Consider the following 18,673-nt stretch of genomic DNA (forward strand, 5'->3'; position numbering starts at 1 on the left):
TCTGTAAATCTATGACGTCAGCACATCTCCTTTACCGTAGTAGTGAACTTACTGACGGGGTAGCAGCCCAGATCTCCTCCTTGCACTTTACACTCATGCAGTGGAGGGCAGTCTGCTGCCGAACAGCTGATGAAGGGAGCATTACACCAACACTTCAACAAACAGTCCTCCACATAAAACTCCTCTCCAGGCTGAGAGACAGAGGGAGAGAGAGAGAGAGAGAGAGAGAGAGAGATTTGTGAATTAGTAGATTAATTAATTAAATATACAGTATACAGCCAACTCCATTCTATACCAGTAGTAGACATTTCAGTCTCTCCTATATAGTCTACCTCATAGTATTGTCCGTTGTGGTGTCTACACCCACAGTCGTTGTTCCTCACACACTTCCCAGCACTGAGGATGTAGCCGGGGTCACACACACACGACTCCACACAGGGACCACCGCAGCCCGTGGAGGGCTTCCCAGCGCATGTATTCTGACAGGGGTCTGCACACGGCTCATAGTGGCTGTTAACAGGACAGTCCAGAGCTGCAGAAAGGAGAGGGACATGCGTGTGAAATTGTGAATAAACACGCACGCACGCACGCACGCACACATGCACACACACTTAATGTTCAAATGCACCCATGAAAGTTGATCAGGCACTTACCTGCCCTTTAATTGTTAGTCTATATATTCCTTTCTAACTCCGCTTGATGCATCCATCCATCCATCCATCCTTTCTATACTTCCCCCCCTCCTCTGTTCCTCCATTCCTCACGCTCTCCATCCATCCATCTATTCTTTCCATCCCTCCACTGGTCTGTAATTGACTCACGGCAGAATGTTTGGTTCCTCCAGGCGGGGATGTTGACTCCACGGTCCTGGCACTCATTGACGTACGCTTCAATGGCCTCACACAGGATGGACGAGGCCCCGTCCAGCTCACACAGGTCAAACAGACAGTCCTTGAAGTGGTCCTGATAAACAAACAAACACACAAAAAAGGAGTTCATCAATTGTGTGTGTTAGTTTGAGTGCATGAGATGCAATTGTGTGTTTCTGTCATGTGTGTGTGTGTGTGTGTGTGTGTGTGTGTGTGTGTGTGTGTGTGTGTGTGTGTGTGTGTGTATAGTCGGAGGTGACGAAACGTTGATTCCTAATAGAGCGGCGCAGTCCCGCCCGGCTTTTGTCCTGCACCCGTCAACATTTTTTGAGATGTGCGCGATTCCCGTTTGGATGTTCTACCCATTAGCACTCACATTGGGGTTGACCTTAGGGTGACAGACAGCGAAGGGTCCCTTCTTGTCCAACAGGATGCCACAGAATCCAGAGCTCTCATACAGATCCTGTTCCTCATCCGTACATTCTGGGACCGTGACGTTGGGCTTCTTATTACAACTATGGAGATACAAGCAGGGAAATGGTGTTAGTTTGTGGATGAATGTATCTGTGTCACTGTATGTAGTTGGGTGTGTTCATAATAAGCATTCATGTTAACATTACTCACTTGGGGTCGGTCACCCAGCTGTGTCCGAACACATTGGGGTCATTGGTCACGATGCCGTCTGGCTTTCGCATGTCATCCTTGGCATTGTCATTGTAGTCTCCACACAGACCACACAACGTGTCCTTGTAACTGCAGGTCATCAGGTGGAGGCAAAGGAAAGAGTGGATTTATTCAAGGGACAAAGTTCATCAGAGCTCAGCTAGAATCACTATTTGTAATTACAGGATATTAAATTCACAGCGTTCATCCCGTTACTGTCCTGAAGTAGGACTACTGCTCTGATACTAAATTAAATCAGTCAAATGATAAATAGAACAGGATGTAATGGGTTTCACTCACTCTTTGATCACTTTGATGTCCATGAAGTGGTTTCCATCGTAGCGGACGGTCACACCAAAGTCCATGGCTACAGTGTAGTGTTTCCCAGACTTGAACACAGAGACACCGCTGGCTGGAGTGACTGGCAGGTTGACATTGGTTCCATTCAGCTACGCAAAATCAACACAAGAGACACAAACATGACAATTCATTAGAGAGACAGAAAGTTAAGTGTATAGAAAGCATTTTCATCAGAACTACAACATTTCTTGCAGAAGGAGAAGAGGACGCAATCTCAAGATTATCCCTCCGATATCTCAACTGATGTCTATCACAGCCAGATACGTAACAGCAATTATATAATTGTGGCAACATTTTGAAATGGTATTATCATGTCAAAATGTTATAAAATACAAGAAATCTATGATGTCCTTATGTCAAGCTCTAAAGATTTTTGGTTTTTAAATTATGATATGTGCATTTGGCGCTCGCACACACGCAGATTAGGATTACCTTTCAGGAGAAATCAAGGTCAGACTGCAACAACAGAGGCTATGCAGGACTGCAGCCCTTGCTTAACAGCCTAGCTGTTTAACAACTTCATCACATTTTCCCAAATTGCCAAACGGCAACATCTGCAGTCACTAATTGGTTACTAATTTGGGTGCTACAACTATCTCACCTGTACAGTGCCTCCCTTCAGGATGGAAATCTTCAGCATGCGCACATACACGTGCACAGCCTTCACGTAGGAAATGGTAGGTCTGTTGTGGCGGTTTTCGTTGTCGACATGGACCTCGAAGTGAGGCATGGAGGTGACGTTGCAGGGTTTAGACATCACATAGCTGCAGTTGCCCATGAAGTTGTACTTGCGACGGTCAAAGGTGGTGTAGTGGGGGTCTCCAGATGCTATGCAGGTGGATGTAGCTGTAGGAAAGATGGTGGGGGAACATCTGTGTTACTGCCTGCTTTGGGTTATAAATATGTTTTATGATGTATGATGATGACACAGGAAAATAGTCAGTCAGTCAGATAGATACGTAGACAAATTTGCATATTTAATGCTGGCCTGTTGGTCCAGGCAACAAATGCCACCTTTGTGTTAAGAATGACGTGTTCTCCTTGACATTGTCACCTTTAGGATAGCAGCCTGCTACTCCGCTGACCTCACGGCACTCTTCTGTGGCGTCACAGGAATTATCCACACACTCCATGGTGTAGTTCCCTGCACAGCGACACAGCCTGGAGCAGCCGTCACCAAAGATAATCTCTCCAGGCTAACAGACATAGGACATAGGCACAAAGTCAGTCTGTTTATTTGGGAGGGACAGTATGTATTAATGAACAATACATAAAAGGCACTGTAAATACACAGGGTTAGCAGAGGATGCTAATTTCAGTAGTACATCGTTAGAATCAACAGCAAAAATGAATTACAAAACTGGTAACAAGCTAAAGAGGATCTAAAGGCCAATTCATACTGCAGTTTTATGTGACAGTTTTGAATGGTAGCTGGTAGACTGTTCCACAACGGCAAAATTGATATTGGGAATAATCTAAAGAGGTAGAATAGTTGTGACATATATTCATGTTTCCTCAAAACAACACCAGTTTCGCAGAAATCGAAAAGCACTATTAATTTGTGTAACTAAATTCCTCGACTCGCTTCCTTTCCTTATTTTTAGCGTAGATTATCTCGTGTCATCTCATGTAATCTTTTAATCTCCGTTCAGTCCATGATAACCTCATTGTCTCAACTACAGATTGTTTACATAACATAAGCATTGTAATGCGTCTAACCTCGTAGTAGTTGTTGTGTTCATCCAGACAGCCACAGGTCTCCAGTTTGACACAACGGCGTCCATCTAAGACGTAGCCCGGCTTACAGAAGCAGCCACTAATGCAGGGGCCTGTACAGTTGGTGGAGGGTTCCTTACAGCTGGGACTACAAGCTGGACCACACTCATTGTACTCGGCATTAGGAGGACATGTTACTGTGACACAGAAAAACAACAGAATGAGAACATTACATAAATGGTTTATGAATGTGATACGAAGCACAAGAAGGAATAACTTAAGGAATAATTTTAAGTCTTACTTGGTGTGCTTGCCGTGGTTGGTTTGGGTGTAGTTGGACCAACAGTTGGAGGTTTGGGTGTAGTTGGACCGACAGTTGGAGGTTTGGGTGTAGTTGGTCCAGGAGTTGGAGGTGCGGGTGTAGTAGGATCTGGTGTTGGAGGTCATATATTTTAGCACTTTTAAATAAGTTTCACAAGTTTGTGTTTGTAATTGTGGGACCAACCTTTCCTGGTAGCTTTTGTGTCTATGCATTTAGTTATTTCTCTTTCACTGTATCTACATGAGCCTGTGAGGTCTCTTTTATTTGCATCTGTAAATCTATGACGTCAGCACATCTCCTTTACCGTAGTAGTGAACTTACTGACGGGGTAGCAGCCCAGATCTCCTCCTTGCACTTTACACTCATGCAGTGGAGGGCAGTCTGCTGCCGAACAGCTGATGAAGGGAGCGTTACACCAACACTTCAACAAACAGTCCTCCACATAAAACTCCTCTCCAGGCTGAGAGACAGAGGGAGAGAGAGAGAGAGATTTGTGAATTAGTAGATTAATTAATTAAATATACAGTATACACCCAACTCCATTCTATACCAGTAGTAGACATTTCAGTCTCTCCTATATATTCTACCTCATAGTATTGTCCGTTGTGGTGTCTACACCCACAGTCGTTGTTCCTCACACACTTCCCAGCACTGAGGATGTAGCCGGGGTCACACACACACGACTCCACACAGGGACCACCGCAACCCGTGGAGGGCTTCCCAGCGCATGTATTCTGACAGGGGTCTGCACACGGCTCATAGTGGCTGTTAACAGGACAGTCCAGAGCTGCAGGAAGGAGAGGGACATGCGTGTGAAATTGTGAATAAACATGCACGCACGCACGCACGCACGCACGCACACACACACACACACACACACACACACACACACACACACACACACACACACACACACACACACACACACACACACACACACACACACACACACACACACACACACACACACACACACACACACACACACACACACACACACACACACACACACACACACACACACACACACACACACACACACACACACACACACACACACACACACACACACACACACACACACACACACACACACTTAATGTTCAAATGCACCCATGAAAGTTGATCAGGTACTTACCTGCCCTTTAATTGTTAGTCCATATATTCCTTTCTAACTCCGCTTGATCCATTCATCCATCCATCCATCCATACTTTCTATACTTCCCCCCCTCTGTCCCGACATCCCTCCATCCCTCCATCCCTCACGCTCTCCATCCATCCATCTATTCTTTCCATCCCTCCATCCTCCACTGGTCTGTAATTGACTCACGGCAGAAGGTTTGGTTCCTCCAGGCGGGGATGTTGACTCCACGGTCCTGGCACTCATTGACATAGGCTTCAATGGCCTCACACAGGATGGACGAGGCCCCGTCCAGCTCACACAGGTCAAACAGACAGTCCTTGAAGTGGTCCTGATAAACAAACAAACACACAAGACAGGAGTTCATGAAGTGTGTGTGTTAGTTTGAGTGCATGAGATGTAATTGTGCGTCATGTTTGTGTGTGCGTGTGTGTGTGTGTAATTGTGTATAGTCGCACATAGCCAGATAATCAAAGATGTCCACCTACTGATACATGTGGGGACATTGGGCTTAAACGCAGGAGAGAAACGGTGGTAACAAACCTACTCCCCTTGCTGTGAAAACCAACCCTAATACAGTTCCATATGAAGGACGGCCCTGAAGTCAACAAAGGTTCTGTGAAGCTCCATTATTCATTTTTATTTTGCAGTTTAAGCCCATTCACTGAATTTAGATATTATAGAATATATCAGTAAGAGGAAAGCTGTGATCGTCTGGCTACACAAGACTAGTGTATAGGTCTATTATCACTCACATTGGGGTTGACCTTAGGGTGACAGACAGCGAAGGGTCCCTTCTTGTCCAACAGGATACCACAGAATCCAGAGCTCTCATACAGATCCTGTTCCTCATCCGTACATTCTGGGACCGTGACGTTGGGCTTCTTATTACAGCTATGGAGATACAAGCAGGGAAATGGTGTTAGTTTGTGGATGAATTAATCTGTGTCACTGTATGTAGTATGTATGTTGTTGATTGATTGAAGTATGTATTAACAGTATGCAGAATAGGTCAATTTCAAGCACAACTCAATACAAAAAAAACTGTTAACTGTGGATGGCACCATAAAGCAAAAAAGGGAATTTAACACATATACAGTAAGGGGTAAAGGGGGTGTGGGGGGGACTCATACTTTTACGGGGGCCAGTTTCGAATTGCAGCCGTCCATAGGTGCCCTTTGAGAGCAGTTTTGAAGGAGTCAAGGGATTCACATGTCTTAATGACTGTTGGTAGGGCGTTCCACATTTTGGTGGCATAGGAGCGAAATTAATTTAGTCCCTTGCTTGTGCCGAATCTGGGTTGCACATGGTTTGTTGAACTCCCTCTGGTGTTGTGGGTGTTGACTTGTTCATGTTCAGCGTTACTCACTTGGGGTCGGTCACCCAGCTGTGTCCGAACACATTGGGGTCATTGGTCACGATGCCGTCTGGCTTTCGCATGTCATCCTTGGCATTGTCATTGTAGTCTCCACACAGACCACACAACGTGTCCTTGTAACTGCAGGTCATCAGGTGGAGGCAAAGGAAAGAGTGGATTTATTCAAGGAACAAAGTTCATCAGAGCTCAGCTAGAATCACTATTAGTAATTACAGGATATTAAATTCACAGCATTCAACCCGTTACTGTCCTGAAGTAGGACTAGTGCTCTGGTACTAAATTAGATCAGTCAAATGATAAATAAAAGGATGTAATGGGTTTCACTCACTCTTTGATCACTTTGATGTCCATGAAGTGGTTTCCATCGTAGCGGACGGTCACACCAAAGTCCATGGCTACAGTGAAGTGTTTCCCAGACTTGAACACAGAGACACCGCTGGCTGGAGTGACTGGCAGGTTGACATTGGTTCCATTCAGCTACGCAAAATGAACACAAGAGACACAAACATGACAATTCATTAGAGAGACAGAAAGTAAAGTAAAGTTTAATGTTTTACAGTAGCATTTTATCAGGATTACACAGATTTCCATTTAAAGCATCATTATGCAAATATTTTGAAGTCTGAGGCAATAAGCAAGACGAGGACTCATTTCAAGATTCCTACTATTTCTAAATTGTAGTAGCAGCAAAAAAAAGCAGCACATAATTTGTGTCATATTACAGTACGTGTTATCTTATCATACGAAAAAACGTTGTACACGTCTGCTGATTCCTATAACATCATTATCTAAGCACACACCCACCCACCCACCCACACACACACAAACACACACCCACACACAAACACACATTTGAGATATTTTTTTCCACGATAATTGAATTACTGCCACCAAATGTCTATAAAACAGACTCTCTCTCTCTCTACACCCATCTCACCTGTACAGTGCCTCCCTTCAGGATGGAAATCTTCAGCATGCGCACGTACACGTGCACAGCCTTCACGTAGGAAATGGTAGGTCTGTTGTGGCGGTTTTCGTTGTCGACATGGACCTCGAAGTGAGGCATGGAGGTGAGGTTGCAGGGTTTAGACATCACATAGCTGCAGTTGCCCATGAAGTTGTACTTGCGACGGTCAAAGGTGGTGTAGTGGGGGTCTCCAGATGCTATGCAGGTGGATGTAGCTGTAGGAAAGATGGTGGAGGAATGTGTTACTGCCTGCTTTGGGTGGCATGTTTTACTTTTATTATTATGAGTGAGTCAGTGAGTCAGAGAGTCAGTGAGTCAGTCAGTCAGTCAGTCAGGTAGGTACATTCACATGTATAGAGCTATTAGGGCTGGACTGCTAATACATGCTGTGTTTGTGTTATGTACTACAGTAAGTGTTTCCCTTGACATTGTCACCTTTAGGATAGCAGCCTGCTACTCCGCTGACCTCACGGCACTCTTCTGTTGCGTCACAGGAATTATCCACACACTCCATGGTGTAGTTCCCTGCACAGCGACACAGCCTGGAGCAGCCGTCACCAAAGATGATCTCTCCAGGCTAACAAACATTAGAATAGAATAGAATTTAATTCACAACAATCCAACGAACGTCGATTATACCCAAAATACCCAAAGCTTGTTTCATGAAACAAAGTCAATTAAACCCTTATATAAAGCTAGAAGCAATACTGTACATAATAAGACAAGGACATACAATTCACACAGTGCGGCCAGGTGCTCTGAGGTTTAGACAGCGGTCTGTTAATCCTGATCGGTCATTATCATAACACACAGCTGAATTCATCGATTGAACAATCAGAACCAAGCATTCAACCAAGCCATGCAATACATGAGTATAGCCTATTGCTTATTATATGTCACCCCTTGAGACAAGAGCATCTCCTAAATATCTGAATTGCAAATTGTAGATAATTTACACGAGCACTGTAATGTATGTCGTCTAACCTCGTAGTAGTTGTTGTGTTCATCCAGACAGCCACAGGTCTCCAGTTTGACACAACGGCGTCCATCTAAGACGTAGCCCGGCTTACAGAAGCAGCCACTAATGCAGGGGCCTGTACAGTTGGTGGAGGGTTCCTTACAGCTGGGACTACAAGCTGGACCACACTCATTGTACTCGGCATTAGGAGGACATGTTACTGTGGGTCACGACATAGGCAAAAACAACACAGTCAGAAAATGAAATTCGTGCTTTAGAAATGAGGTATGAAAGAATGGCAATGCTTGTTCAGTTTAAGTCTTACTTGGTGTGCTTGCTGTGGTTGGTTTTGGTGTAGTTGGGCCGACAGTTGGAGGTTTGGGTGTAGTTGGGCCGACAGTTGGAGGTTTGGGTGTAGTTGGGCCGACAGTTGGAGGTTTGGGTGTAGTTGGGCCGACAGTTGGAGGTTTGGGTGTGGTTGGGCCAGGAGTTGGAGGTTTGGGTGTAGTTGGGCCGACAGTTGGAGGTTTGGGTGTAGTTGGACCTGGTGTTGTCACAGGTGGCGCAGGTGTTGTTGGTGGAGCTAAAGGTGAAATAGAACGTTATCTCAAAGCATGATCTAACGAAAATAGCTGTTGAGAAGGCCATGTTTTTGACACGGTAAATATTTCTGACCAGATGCAGAATAGCTTTATTCTTACCTTTGCAAGCCATAACGCAAACGCCATCAACGGCTATATCTGTTTCCGGAGTCTCTCCATAAGTACCCACGATCACAAACTGGAATATAGATAATCAAGAAAATAAATATTATACAAATCCATGAGTCATGCACATACACATGTCCTGGCTGATGCTGAAGAGCGGAAGCCTAATATATCTCTTGCCAAAATGGATTACATTGGAGCCTAGTCCTGAATCAAACGTCCCAGTTGTGAGAGGTCAAAGGCAGGTATCAGAACAATCCTAGTCACCAGTCTAATTGGTGAGTTATACTGAATATAGAAAATAGTGCAGCTTGTATATTGGGTATGCTGGTGCACGACACGGTGCTCAACCAAGAACAATTGTAGCCTATAAATGAGGCAAAATATCTCTCTAGGACGGTCATGGGGGAGATTCCTCTTTGAATAAGCCGTTTGGTTTCCCATGCAGGATACCAGGGTTGGAGTCCGGGTAGTTACACTGGGTGGCATAACCACAGACTCACTGATGCTCACTTCCAATCATTACCTCGACAGTAGCAGTTCCAAGGTAGCGGACTTCCACAGGCTTCCACGACTGACCCTGGTTCCCTCGTACCGTGAAGAGAGGAGCTCCGAGGCTGCCACCTAGTGGAGAGATGGAAGAGACGGGATGACTAGTCATTGTGTATATTCTTGCACTATACCTGCATCGAGTGATCTTGGTACATAGAAATTGATCTATTGAAGACTCTGACTTTCAAATGTACATCATTCTTGTTTTGATTGTATTGCTGTATTGTTGTATTGTTCTTTCTGCTTTGGCAATGTAAACGTACGTTTTCTCATGCCAATAAAGCCCTTTGAATTGAAAATTGAATTGAATTGACTAGATGCCCAAGGAAGTACATTATATTCAAGACAATGATAAAATTAGCTATTTTATGATATATCTGTTGAGCGATGGAAGAGACGGGGTGCCAAATGCCCAAGGAAGTCAATTATATTAAGACAATGATAAAATGAGTTATTTTATGATATATCTGTTGTTTTCCTGATGTAACTAAAAAAGCAGTCCCACTTCTCATAATCGTTCCCTTAGATTGAAAAACATGGCACTGACCCAGGTAGTGCTGATTGCTTGTAATGTTGCTGTGCTACAATCTTAGTCATTTAGTCTACAGTTGCAATCAGGATTGTCAAGAGTGCCAGGTATGTGTTTAAAGCCAATTAAATTGTGCAAAAATAGAAAACAAGGCCTTAAAATATAAGTCTGCATACTATTTAAACTAAAGGCATGCACTGAACTTCAAAAGGCAAAACGCCTTGACAATTTAGGTCAGGGCTACTCAAGTCCAATTAAGGGCCAAGCTAAAAATGACGGTCCTATTCGACGTTAAACAAAACAAAACACACACACACACACACACACACATATCAAAAAGCCAGATCATGTTTGCAGATTAAGTTGTGCTTGATGTTTGTTTTTTGTTTTGTTTTTTTGCAACCCCTTTAGAAATATTACGAGAGGAGGTGTTTGTTGACGTCATGTGACTCCTTTATAAACTCTGGAGCCTCGCCCATGCAGAACTCCTGCATGGGGTGATTCTTCTAATCCTAACTGCTGTCTGGTTCCTGTACTTTTAACGTTTACTGTTTTTATATCTCACTTTTCAGTAAACCACAGGAGCTTTTCGAATGGCAACCGAGTCATTGCAATTGCAAACCAAAAAAAGCGTAGAGAATCACTCCGGATGCTCAATTTTCTCGTTAGAAACACCATCCACGAATGGCATGGTCAGCGTGGCTGCTGCTTCCTCTTCGATGTCTCCCTTTTGACTTATACCTGTCCATTCAAATTTCAAACTTTAGACGAGCCTTCCCCAATGTTATTAGTGCAGCCGGCGAAAACCAGGGAAAACCTAAACCTCCGTGGTAGCAGGCTGGCACTGTGCCACTGCTCCACTCGAGTTTGAGTGTAGTAGAGTGGCTCATAACCTCAGCCTGATGGCCTCGAAGGCTATATCCCCCGAACTATAGGGAATTCCCATTGGCTTGGTTAAGATGTTGGCTTTCCACGAGGGAGACCTGGGTTCGATTCCTGAGTGTTACACGAGTGCCTTATGCACTCATATTCTGGGTCTCTTACCTGTAGTGAGGGTGTGTACACTCAGCTGCATGGTGGTGGCGGTGCCGTACATGTAGTAGTGGAAGGAAAGGTCCAGGCAGCCTGTGGCGGCAGTGGGAGGACTTATAATCTCAGACGAGACTCCAGGCACAGCGAAGGAGGAATCCATCAACAAGTAGTAACCAACTGCATTTCAAAAAGATGACAAAGTCTACTTCAACGATTGGCTTTACAAATCAAATTCTAGATAATGATACAAGTCTGCACAACATCATTGCTCCAATAAGTGTTTACTTTAAAAACACCTTTCGTCACAGTTCATCATGTGGACAAATGACATGACCTTGAACAACTATAATTAGTATATTTTAGAGAACAGGGGTCTTGATTGGGGCTGAGACTGCTAGGATGATTAATAATCAATGTCAAGTGTGTCATGGTTCACATGACGGTCGTACTTCATGTTTTCAGCGCTATCAAATTATCAATGAAGAAACCGCAGCATCTGTATCCGAGGCGAGCAGCTGATTAGTGTGGTTGCTCTAGGCAACACACTATTGTTCTATAGGTCCGAGAACTTTTATGCCTAAAGTAAACATTTTTGTTCATTGAATTCTATGGAAGTTGTTTGTAACCTTTTCTGTAACTCTAATTGGACATTATCAGACAAGAGTGACATCACAATATGTAATATCAATGGCAAGACAGAATTCATGAAGAACATAACTCTCTAGTGTAAACCCATGAATTAGAAGTGTGCAAATGGCTTCCCACAAATACATGAAGATTCATTTCCCAGTGGATTCCTCCACGCAACCACAGTTGCAATCTCAATTGCACCTTTCTAGTTTATACGTGTACTCAATAATCATACACTGGCCGGGCGCCACGCAAAGCGACATGGTGTGTAACCAGTTATGAAGAGTGAAGACATGTATGAGGAGGGCACTCACATCCAGGTTTGGTAAAGTCATCGTCGGGTCCTGTGCCATCAGTTTCTGTGGGTCCAGTCCACTGTTCGAAGCCAAATACGTCAGGGTTGGTGGGCAGCGGGACCGTCCACCCACACAGGTCATCCATCGTGTCAAAATCACAGCCAGTTACACAGGCTGGGGAGATAATTTAGATAAGATTTAGATCTACCGTAGATAAGATTGTCGTGGTTATTAAAAGTTATCTGTGCGTGCGTGCATGTGTGTGTGTAATATGCTCACAGGGACATGCTCCTTCGCTAATGACAATGTTGTCCAGGCTTGTGTCACATGAAGAACTGAAACCTCTCTTGGCCTCAAACACGACCTGTGCATGCGCGCACACACACACACACACACACACACACACACACACACACACACACACACACACACACACACACACACACACACACACACACACACACACACACACACACACACACACACACACACACACACACACACACACACACACACACATTTTATAGCATTCCACTTCCAGTTATAAACAAAAAAAAAGGTTGAGAATCCCCCTCATAGATAGATGACTAGCCTCCTATCCCACAGAGCCAACCCATAAAAATCACAGTTTGTTAAACGCCCACATAGATAAGAAGGGGTTAGATGTTAGATCACTAACACAGTAACACTTCATGTTAATGACAGGCAGCAGTCCTGACTTTCTCTCCCAGTGTAGCTTCGCCTTCAAACCGTTGGCATAATCAGTGTGTTGCTTTTGACCCGTGTGCGATAATGAGATTCAAATGAGTTGTGTGTGAGTAATAAACCTGAGGGCCCCACTGTTCCGACACTCCCATCATAACTGTTTTACAACTGGTCTTAAAAATGTTGCGAGAATTGATAAGATGAGCAGTAAAAAAACAATAATTTGGCTTGTAAAATATGAACGTGTGTGACTCATTGTGTGTGTGTGTGTGTGTGTGTGTGTGTGTGTGTGTGTGTGTGTGTGTGTGTGTGTGTGTGTGCGCGCGCGCCAATGTTTGTCTACAATTATGAATGAACAATATATATCTATGAATGTATACAATAGTGAGAGAAACACCTCAGGGGGCATTTTTGGTCAAGCATGACAGCTCCGTCCGTGTAAGGGATTATTCAATGGTTAACGTTTTATTAGATATAGTTATGATTATGATGGTTAAAGGTGCCGTTAGTGATATGTTTTGGTCAAAACAAACCCCATCTCTCCAGCTCTGAACAGAACATGTCCGTGTTGAACCCAGTGTACCAGCATGGAGCCAAGAGAACCAACCAAGCCATTCACCTTTTGTGGTCCTGTCCCTCCTCTGTGCCCATTGGTTGCTGTTGAATTAATGCTATGTTCCAACGAGTGCTATATAGCTAGGGCCTAGACAACAAGGAGTCGACTCTTTTGTTACGATATACAATTGAAGAGAATATGTTTGAGAACAAGCTAGCCAACATGCCTCAGGCATGACTCAAAACACTCACCCCTCCATCGGTACCTTCTTAAGTGCCCTTGAGCAAGGCACTGAACCCTCAACTGCTCATTGGCCAGCAGTAGCCTATACAACTGTGGTTGTATGAACAATGTGTGACTGTGAAGCAGGGAGTTGATGAAGAAGAGCATTTGTCCCCCGTTAACTTATACCAGTGGTTCTCAATGGCCATTGATGTGGTCAAGGGCCCCCATTTAAATGACTCAAAGTTAGGAACCATGAGGGTCCGTTTGGTTCCATGTATACACTCTCCGGGGTTAAATTAGATAACACAGGGGCCCAGAGATGGAAAGAATATATATATATATATATATATATATCAAAGTGTCATTGAAATTAAAAAGGAGAACTACCTATACAGTACACAGGATAAAGGTTAACGAAAAAGACTTACATTGATGGTCTGTCCAGCCGGTTTTGAAACAGTGACGGTGCCTGCCAGCCAGGTCGGACTCTGGATCCCTGTCTTGGTCCACACGTTCTCCTCAGAGCCGGGCCTCTTCACCAGAACTTTAAGCTGGTTGCTGTTGTCAGAACCGTACATGAAGTAGCGGAACCGGACGCACACATTTGTGACCGACGAGGAGAGGGCAGGGCTAAGCAGACGAGCCCTCTTCCCATTGGCCACGTTGTCAGCCTCATGGTAGATGTAGTAGCCCTCTGGAGGGAGGGGGAGGGAGGGAGGGGGGAGAGAGAGAGAGATTTAACCAAGCATTTCTTTCTTTAAATGCTTTCCAATCCTGGAACACAACATGACGTGGGAAACTCTCTCTGCTAAATGCATGTAATAAAGTGTGAATGTTGCACCCAAAAAAGATACGGCATTTTTGGGTGAACTACTCCTTCAAGACCAACTGAAAACAAATGGAAGCCGTCAACAGTATACTGACCCCCATCAGGATAGTCTCCGCTGGGCCCCGTGCCGTCCGTCGGGCTGCGACCTCGATGTCTGGTCCAGTCGCCGTCGTCAGCCGGGTCCTGGGTGAAGCTGCAGAAAGGAGCGCTGTCCTCGTTGAAGTCACAGGACGTCAGGACTGCTGTGTGGAGGGAGAGAGAGAGAGAGACACACAGAGAGACAGAGAGAGAGAGAGAGAGAGAGAGAGAGAGAGAGAGAGAGAGAGAGAGAGAGAGAGAGAGAGAGAGAGAGAGAGAGAGAGACAGAGAGAGACAGACAGAGACAGACAGAGACAGAGAGAGACAGAGAGAGAGACAGAGACAGAGACAGAGAGAGAGAGAGAGAGACAGAGAGACACAGAGAGAGAGAGAGAGAGAGAGAGAGAGAGAGACAGAGACAGAGACAGAGACAGAGACAGAGACAGAGACAGAGACAGAGACAGAGAGACAGAGACAGAGAGACAGAGAGACAGAGAGACAGAGAGACAGAGAGAGAGAGAGAGAGAATTAAGGAACCTCGTCATGTTTGACCAGCCACTATATTGCTGCGTTCACACTGGCAGATACAAAGATGCAAAGATACAAAGATTCACAGCACATGTGTCGCTTTGTATCTTTGTATGTGAAGTTGAAGCCGCAGTTCATCTTACATGTATTTGTAGCTTTGTATCTTTTGCAGCAGCTACAGACGTCAGATGCATCTTCGCATCTTCATGTCGCTGGCTTACATTGACAATGAATGGTAGACTGAATCTTTGCATCTGCCCGTGTGAACGCACCATATTCCTCCCAGTGAAGCTCCCTGCTGACCATGTGCCTTGACCAACCCCCCCCCTCTCCCCCGCCTTACCAACCACAGACAAGACCGTTGCACAACCAGTGGTGGAAAAAGTACTCATATTTTTAAGTTTTTAATTTTAGTATTAAAGTATCAATACTAAAATATAGAAATTCTCTGTTACAAGTACAAGTCCAGAATTCAAAATATACCTGAGTAAAAAGTACAAACGTATTGGCATCAAAATGTACTTAAAGTACAGTACCAAAAGTAAAAATACTCATTATGCAGAACTACAAGCTCACAATGTGTTGCATCGTGACACATTGTAGATCGGCTATTTTCAAATGGTCAAAATGAAGTGGTTAATTTATGTTTTGTAATAATAACAATCTACAAAGTAACTAGTAACTAAAGTTTTCAAATAAATGTAGCCGAGTAAAAGTACAATATTTGCCTCTGAGATGTATAGTGAAGTACTGAAGTAAAATTATTGGAAATTGAAAATACTTAAGTAAAGTACAAATACCTCAAAAGTTTACTCGAGTAAAGTACTTAAGTAAATGTACACACTTACTTTACACCACTGTGCACAACAGCCATATAGACTGTAGTTCTCTTTTCCATTGGCATAAACATTTCTCAAACTGGGAACACGAGCAAAGATGGTTAATTTATAAAGATACGCCATCCCAATTGGAGCTACTAGAGGCCGAATGGTACACAAATCCTACAATTGTCTCCTAAAGTGGGTGCTGCATGACCTTGCGAACGTCCGATGTTTACTGCTGCTAGATCCCGCTAGAGTGGGTTGCTGCCTGGGACAGAGAAAGGTCTGTAATAAAGTAGTAAATCAAATGTAGCTACAACAGTATGAGAAACTGGCCCAGAACAGGAAATGTTTATGCCTCCTTCTAGAAAAGGAAACCTACAGTTATAATCCCGCTTGGTCACCATTGGTCACATGATGCACTTTATTTATGCATGGTTCCTATAGCTAATCGGGGATACACCCAAGCACTATAAAGTCTACAATGTGTCTGTGGGCGAGAGAGAAAGTGTTCCCTTCACATCTTTTACACACTTGTTTAAAAGGTTTCGTTCTTATGACTTGGGTACTGAATAAGCAGGAGATAAAGAATGATAAAGTTAGAGTTAGAGTTCAGGACAAGCCCAAGGGCAGGGTTGTGACACCGATGGGTGTGGGCAGAGAAGCATGGGGCAGGTGCTGAGCATGCGTGTCTCACACACTCTTCATCTCAGCCATACTGTCAGGTTAAAGGTGATAAATCACATTCAAGATACACATACTGTACAGTATGTGCATGCGCGTGTGTGTACATTGGACCCAAAGCATACATTAGGTATGCACATCAAACAGGTCCAATACAATACATCAAATATGGAAGACGTCTATTCATGAATTTCATAACGGTTAACTTACCAGCCTCCGCCTCTGTTTTCACACGACTGTGGAAACTAGAAAGAAAGAAAGAAAGAAAGAAAGAAAGAAAGAAAGAAAGAAAGAAAGAAAGAAAGAAAGAAAGAAAGAAAGAAAGAAAGAAAGAAAGAAAGAAAGAAAGAAAGAAAGAAAGAAAGAAAGAAAGAAAGAAAGAAAGAAAGAAAGAAAGAAAGAAAGAAAGAATTTTTAAATATATTTGCATTGAAATACAGAATCCAAAGCCACATTAGCTACTACATGTATAAATTATATATTCTATTAATTTATATATTTGAGTTCAATAAATAAGTCTGCTGGCAATTTCCTAAAATGTACAAATATGAAACCACGTAAAACCAACACCAAAATAAATAACAACAAATACCACAATTGTATAAAAAAAAACCACACACACACACACATTAAATTAGAGGGCCAATGTTACTTATCCAGACCCCTCTATCTATAAAGGCCTCAAAGGGATCGACTCGGCCATGACCCGGAGACGGCCTCCCATGCCAGAAGAACGGGCGCCTCCGTTCCGTTTTTCTCACATATAGTATATAGAACTATACAAGTATAGGCTACATATACATAATGTCAAAAAATAATCTGTACAATAAGTTATAGGATACCAGGTGTGAACAATGAACCTATATAGCATCACACCTGACCTGAATATGTTCTCAGTGCACTCACCCATGCCGTGTCTGTTGCTCTGCTGCTGTACACCCCTTTATCCATAACAGGATACACAAAAATCTTAACGTATGCATGGCTAACATAGTTAGCAGGCAATGAGGACAGTGGACAGGGAGTGCAGGTCTTTTATACAGACAGGTACGGAAGGATGGGTACAGGTGGGAGGGGTGTTGTGGGGTGTGTGTGGGTGGGTGGGTGGAGGGGGGGGGGGTGTTGTATTGAAGAGGCCATCATCGCCTCACACGGCTATACATGGGATTGCTGCTGCATTACTGCATTACATTGCAAAACACGTATAATGAGTAACTGATATGTGAGTGTGTGTGTGCGTGTGTGTGTGTGTGTGTGTTTTCCTAGGTGGGGTGGGGAGGATCACGTCATTCAGACTGTACTTTCAAATAAGTGCCAACTATGTGCTGTAAAATATTAAAGTTTATTGTGTAATTTAAGCTTTTGATTACAAGCCAAGGACACACCTTAAGACTCATTAAGAGATGCAGTGCCGATAATATCGAAGACCAGAAGCTCTGCAATTCATCTTCATTCATATTTAGCCTATAGTGTATTATTATTATTTATTTCGGTTTGGATCTGGACTCCTACTCTGACCTCTCCTGTGTTTCATTCTAAAAATGTGAATGTAGATTTTAGCGTTGGCTATTGCATGGCACAGAGTGACGCCTTTACATCTACAAAATCTTGAAAGTGTGTTTTTTGCAATTTTTTATTTTTATAATTTTGGAATTACAATTTATTTTTTACTACAGAAGTCATTTGTAGAATCGGCCTCAGGTCTTAATGGGTTAACAGACTCTTACAAGTGTGTGGAATGAGTAAATAACATGAACGCTCAACCAACAACACGGTAAATAGTCACATAATAGAGTCCAGAGAGAAAATTATTTAGTGCTCCGCAGATAAACTACGATATCAGGTCAAACGGGGACATGGTGGCATTCCCACTCACCTATTCAGCTCATACTGTAGGCTTTACTGTCTCCATCTAAAATACAAAAAGACAGTTGTAGAATTCTCTACCAAATATAATCCCAGTCTTATAGGGCAGTGGAACTCAACCTTTGCAGGCCACGACCCCCCAAAATAATCATCTTTGAACTGGGGCCCGACAGAATAATCATATTTGAACTGGGGCCTCCCAAAATAATCATATTTGAACTGGGGCCCCACAAAATAATCATATTTGAACTGGGGCCCCAC

The 18,673-nt window shown here is 43.6% G+C and overlaps 1 protein-coding gene and 1 pseudogene across 2 annotated transcripts in view; both read right to left on the reverse strand.

Moving 5' to 3' along the window:
• Window positions 1–17,456, reverse strand: part of LOC310876116 (zonadhesin-like) — a 61,914-nt pseudogene extending 44,458 nt beyond the window's left edge. The window contains exons 1-18 of the transcript in view: window positions 17,453–17,456; window positions 14,531–14,677; window positions 14,035–14,300; window positions 12,400–12,484; window positions 12,139–12,294; window positions 11,207–11,371; window positions 9,608–9,705; window positions 9,076–9,154; window positions 8,401–8,957; window positions 7,852–7,993; window positions 7,387–7,631; window positions 6,778–6,926; window positions 6,441–6,569; window positions 5,827–5,965; window positions 5,261–5,402; window positions 4,518–4,717; window positions 4,252–4,390; window positions 3,949–4,038 (exon numbers count right to left, since the gene is read on the reverse strand). The product of the transcript in view is annotated as a zonadhesin-like (transcript). The remainder of the gene's footprint in view (window positions 1–3,948; window positions 4,039–4,251; window positions 4,391–4,517; window positions 4,718–5,260; window positions 5,403–5,826; window positions 5,966–6,440; window positions 6,570–6,777; window positions 6,927–7,386; window positions 7,632–7,851; window positions 7,994–8,400; window positions 8,958–9,075; window positions 9,155–9,607; window positions 9,706–11,206; window positions 11,372–12,138; window positions 12,295–12,399; window positions 12,485–14,034; window positions 14,301–14,530; window positions 14,678–17,452) is intronic.
• On the reverse strand, window positions 18–3,800 carry LOC310875625 (zonadhesin-like; the record flags this gene model as incomplete). Its single annotated transcript, XM_083788913.1, has 9 exons — window positions 18–126; window positions 364–532; window positions 822–963; window positions 1,246–1,384; window positions 1,494–1,622; window positions 1,833–1,981; window positions 2,494–2,738; window positions 2,947–3,088; window positions 3,612–3,800. Coding segments are annotated over 9 exons (1,413 nt in total), but the record flags the coding sequence as incomplete, so codon positions are not given.
• Window positions 17,457–18,673: the final 1,217 nt, after the last annotated feature.

The sequence above is a fragment of the Protomyctophum parallelum genome (genome assembly GCF_964188405.1).
Source record: "Protomyctophum parallelum genome assembly, chromosome: 18".
Classification (NCBI taxonomy): domain Eukaryota; kingdom Metazoa; phylum Chordata; class Actinopteri; order Myctophiformes; family Myctophidae; genus Protomyctophum; species Protomyctophum parallelum.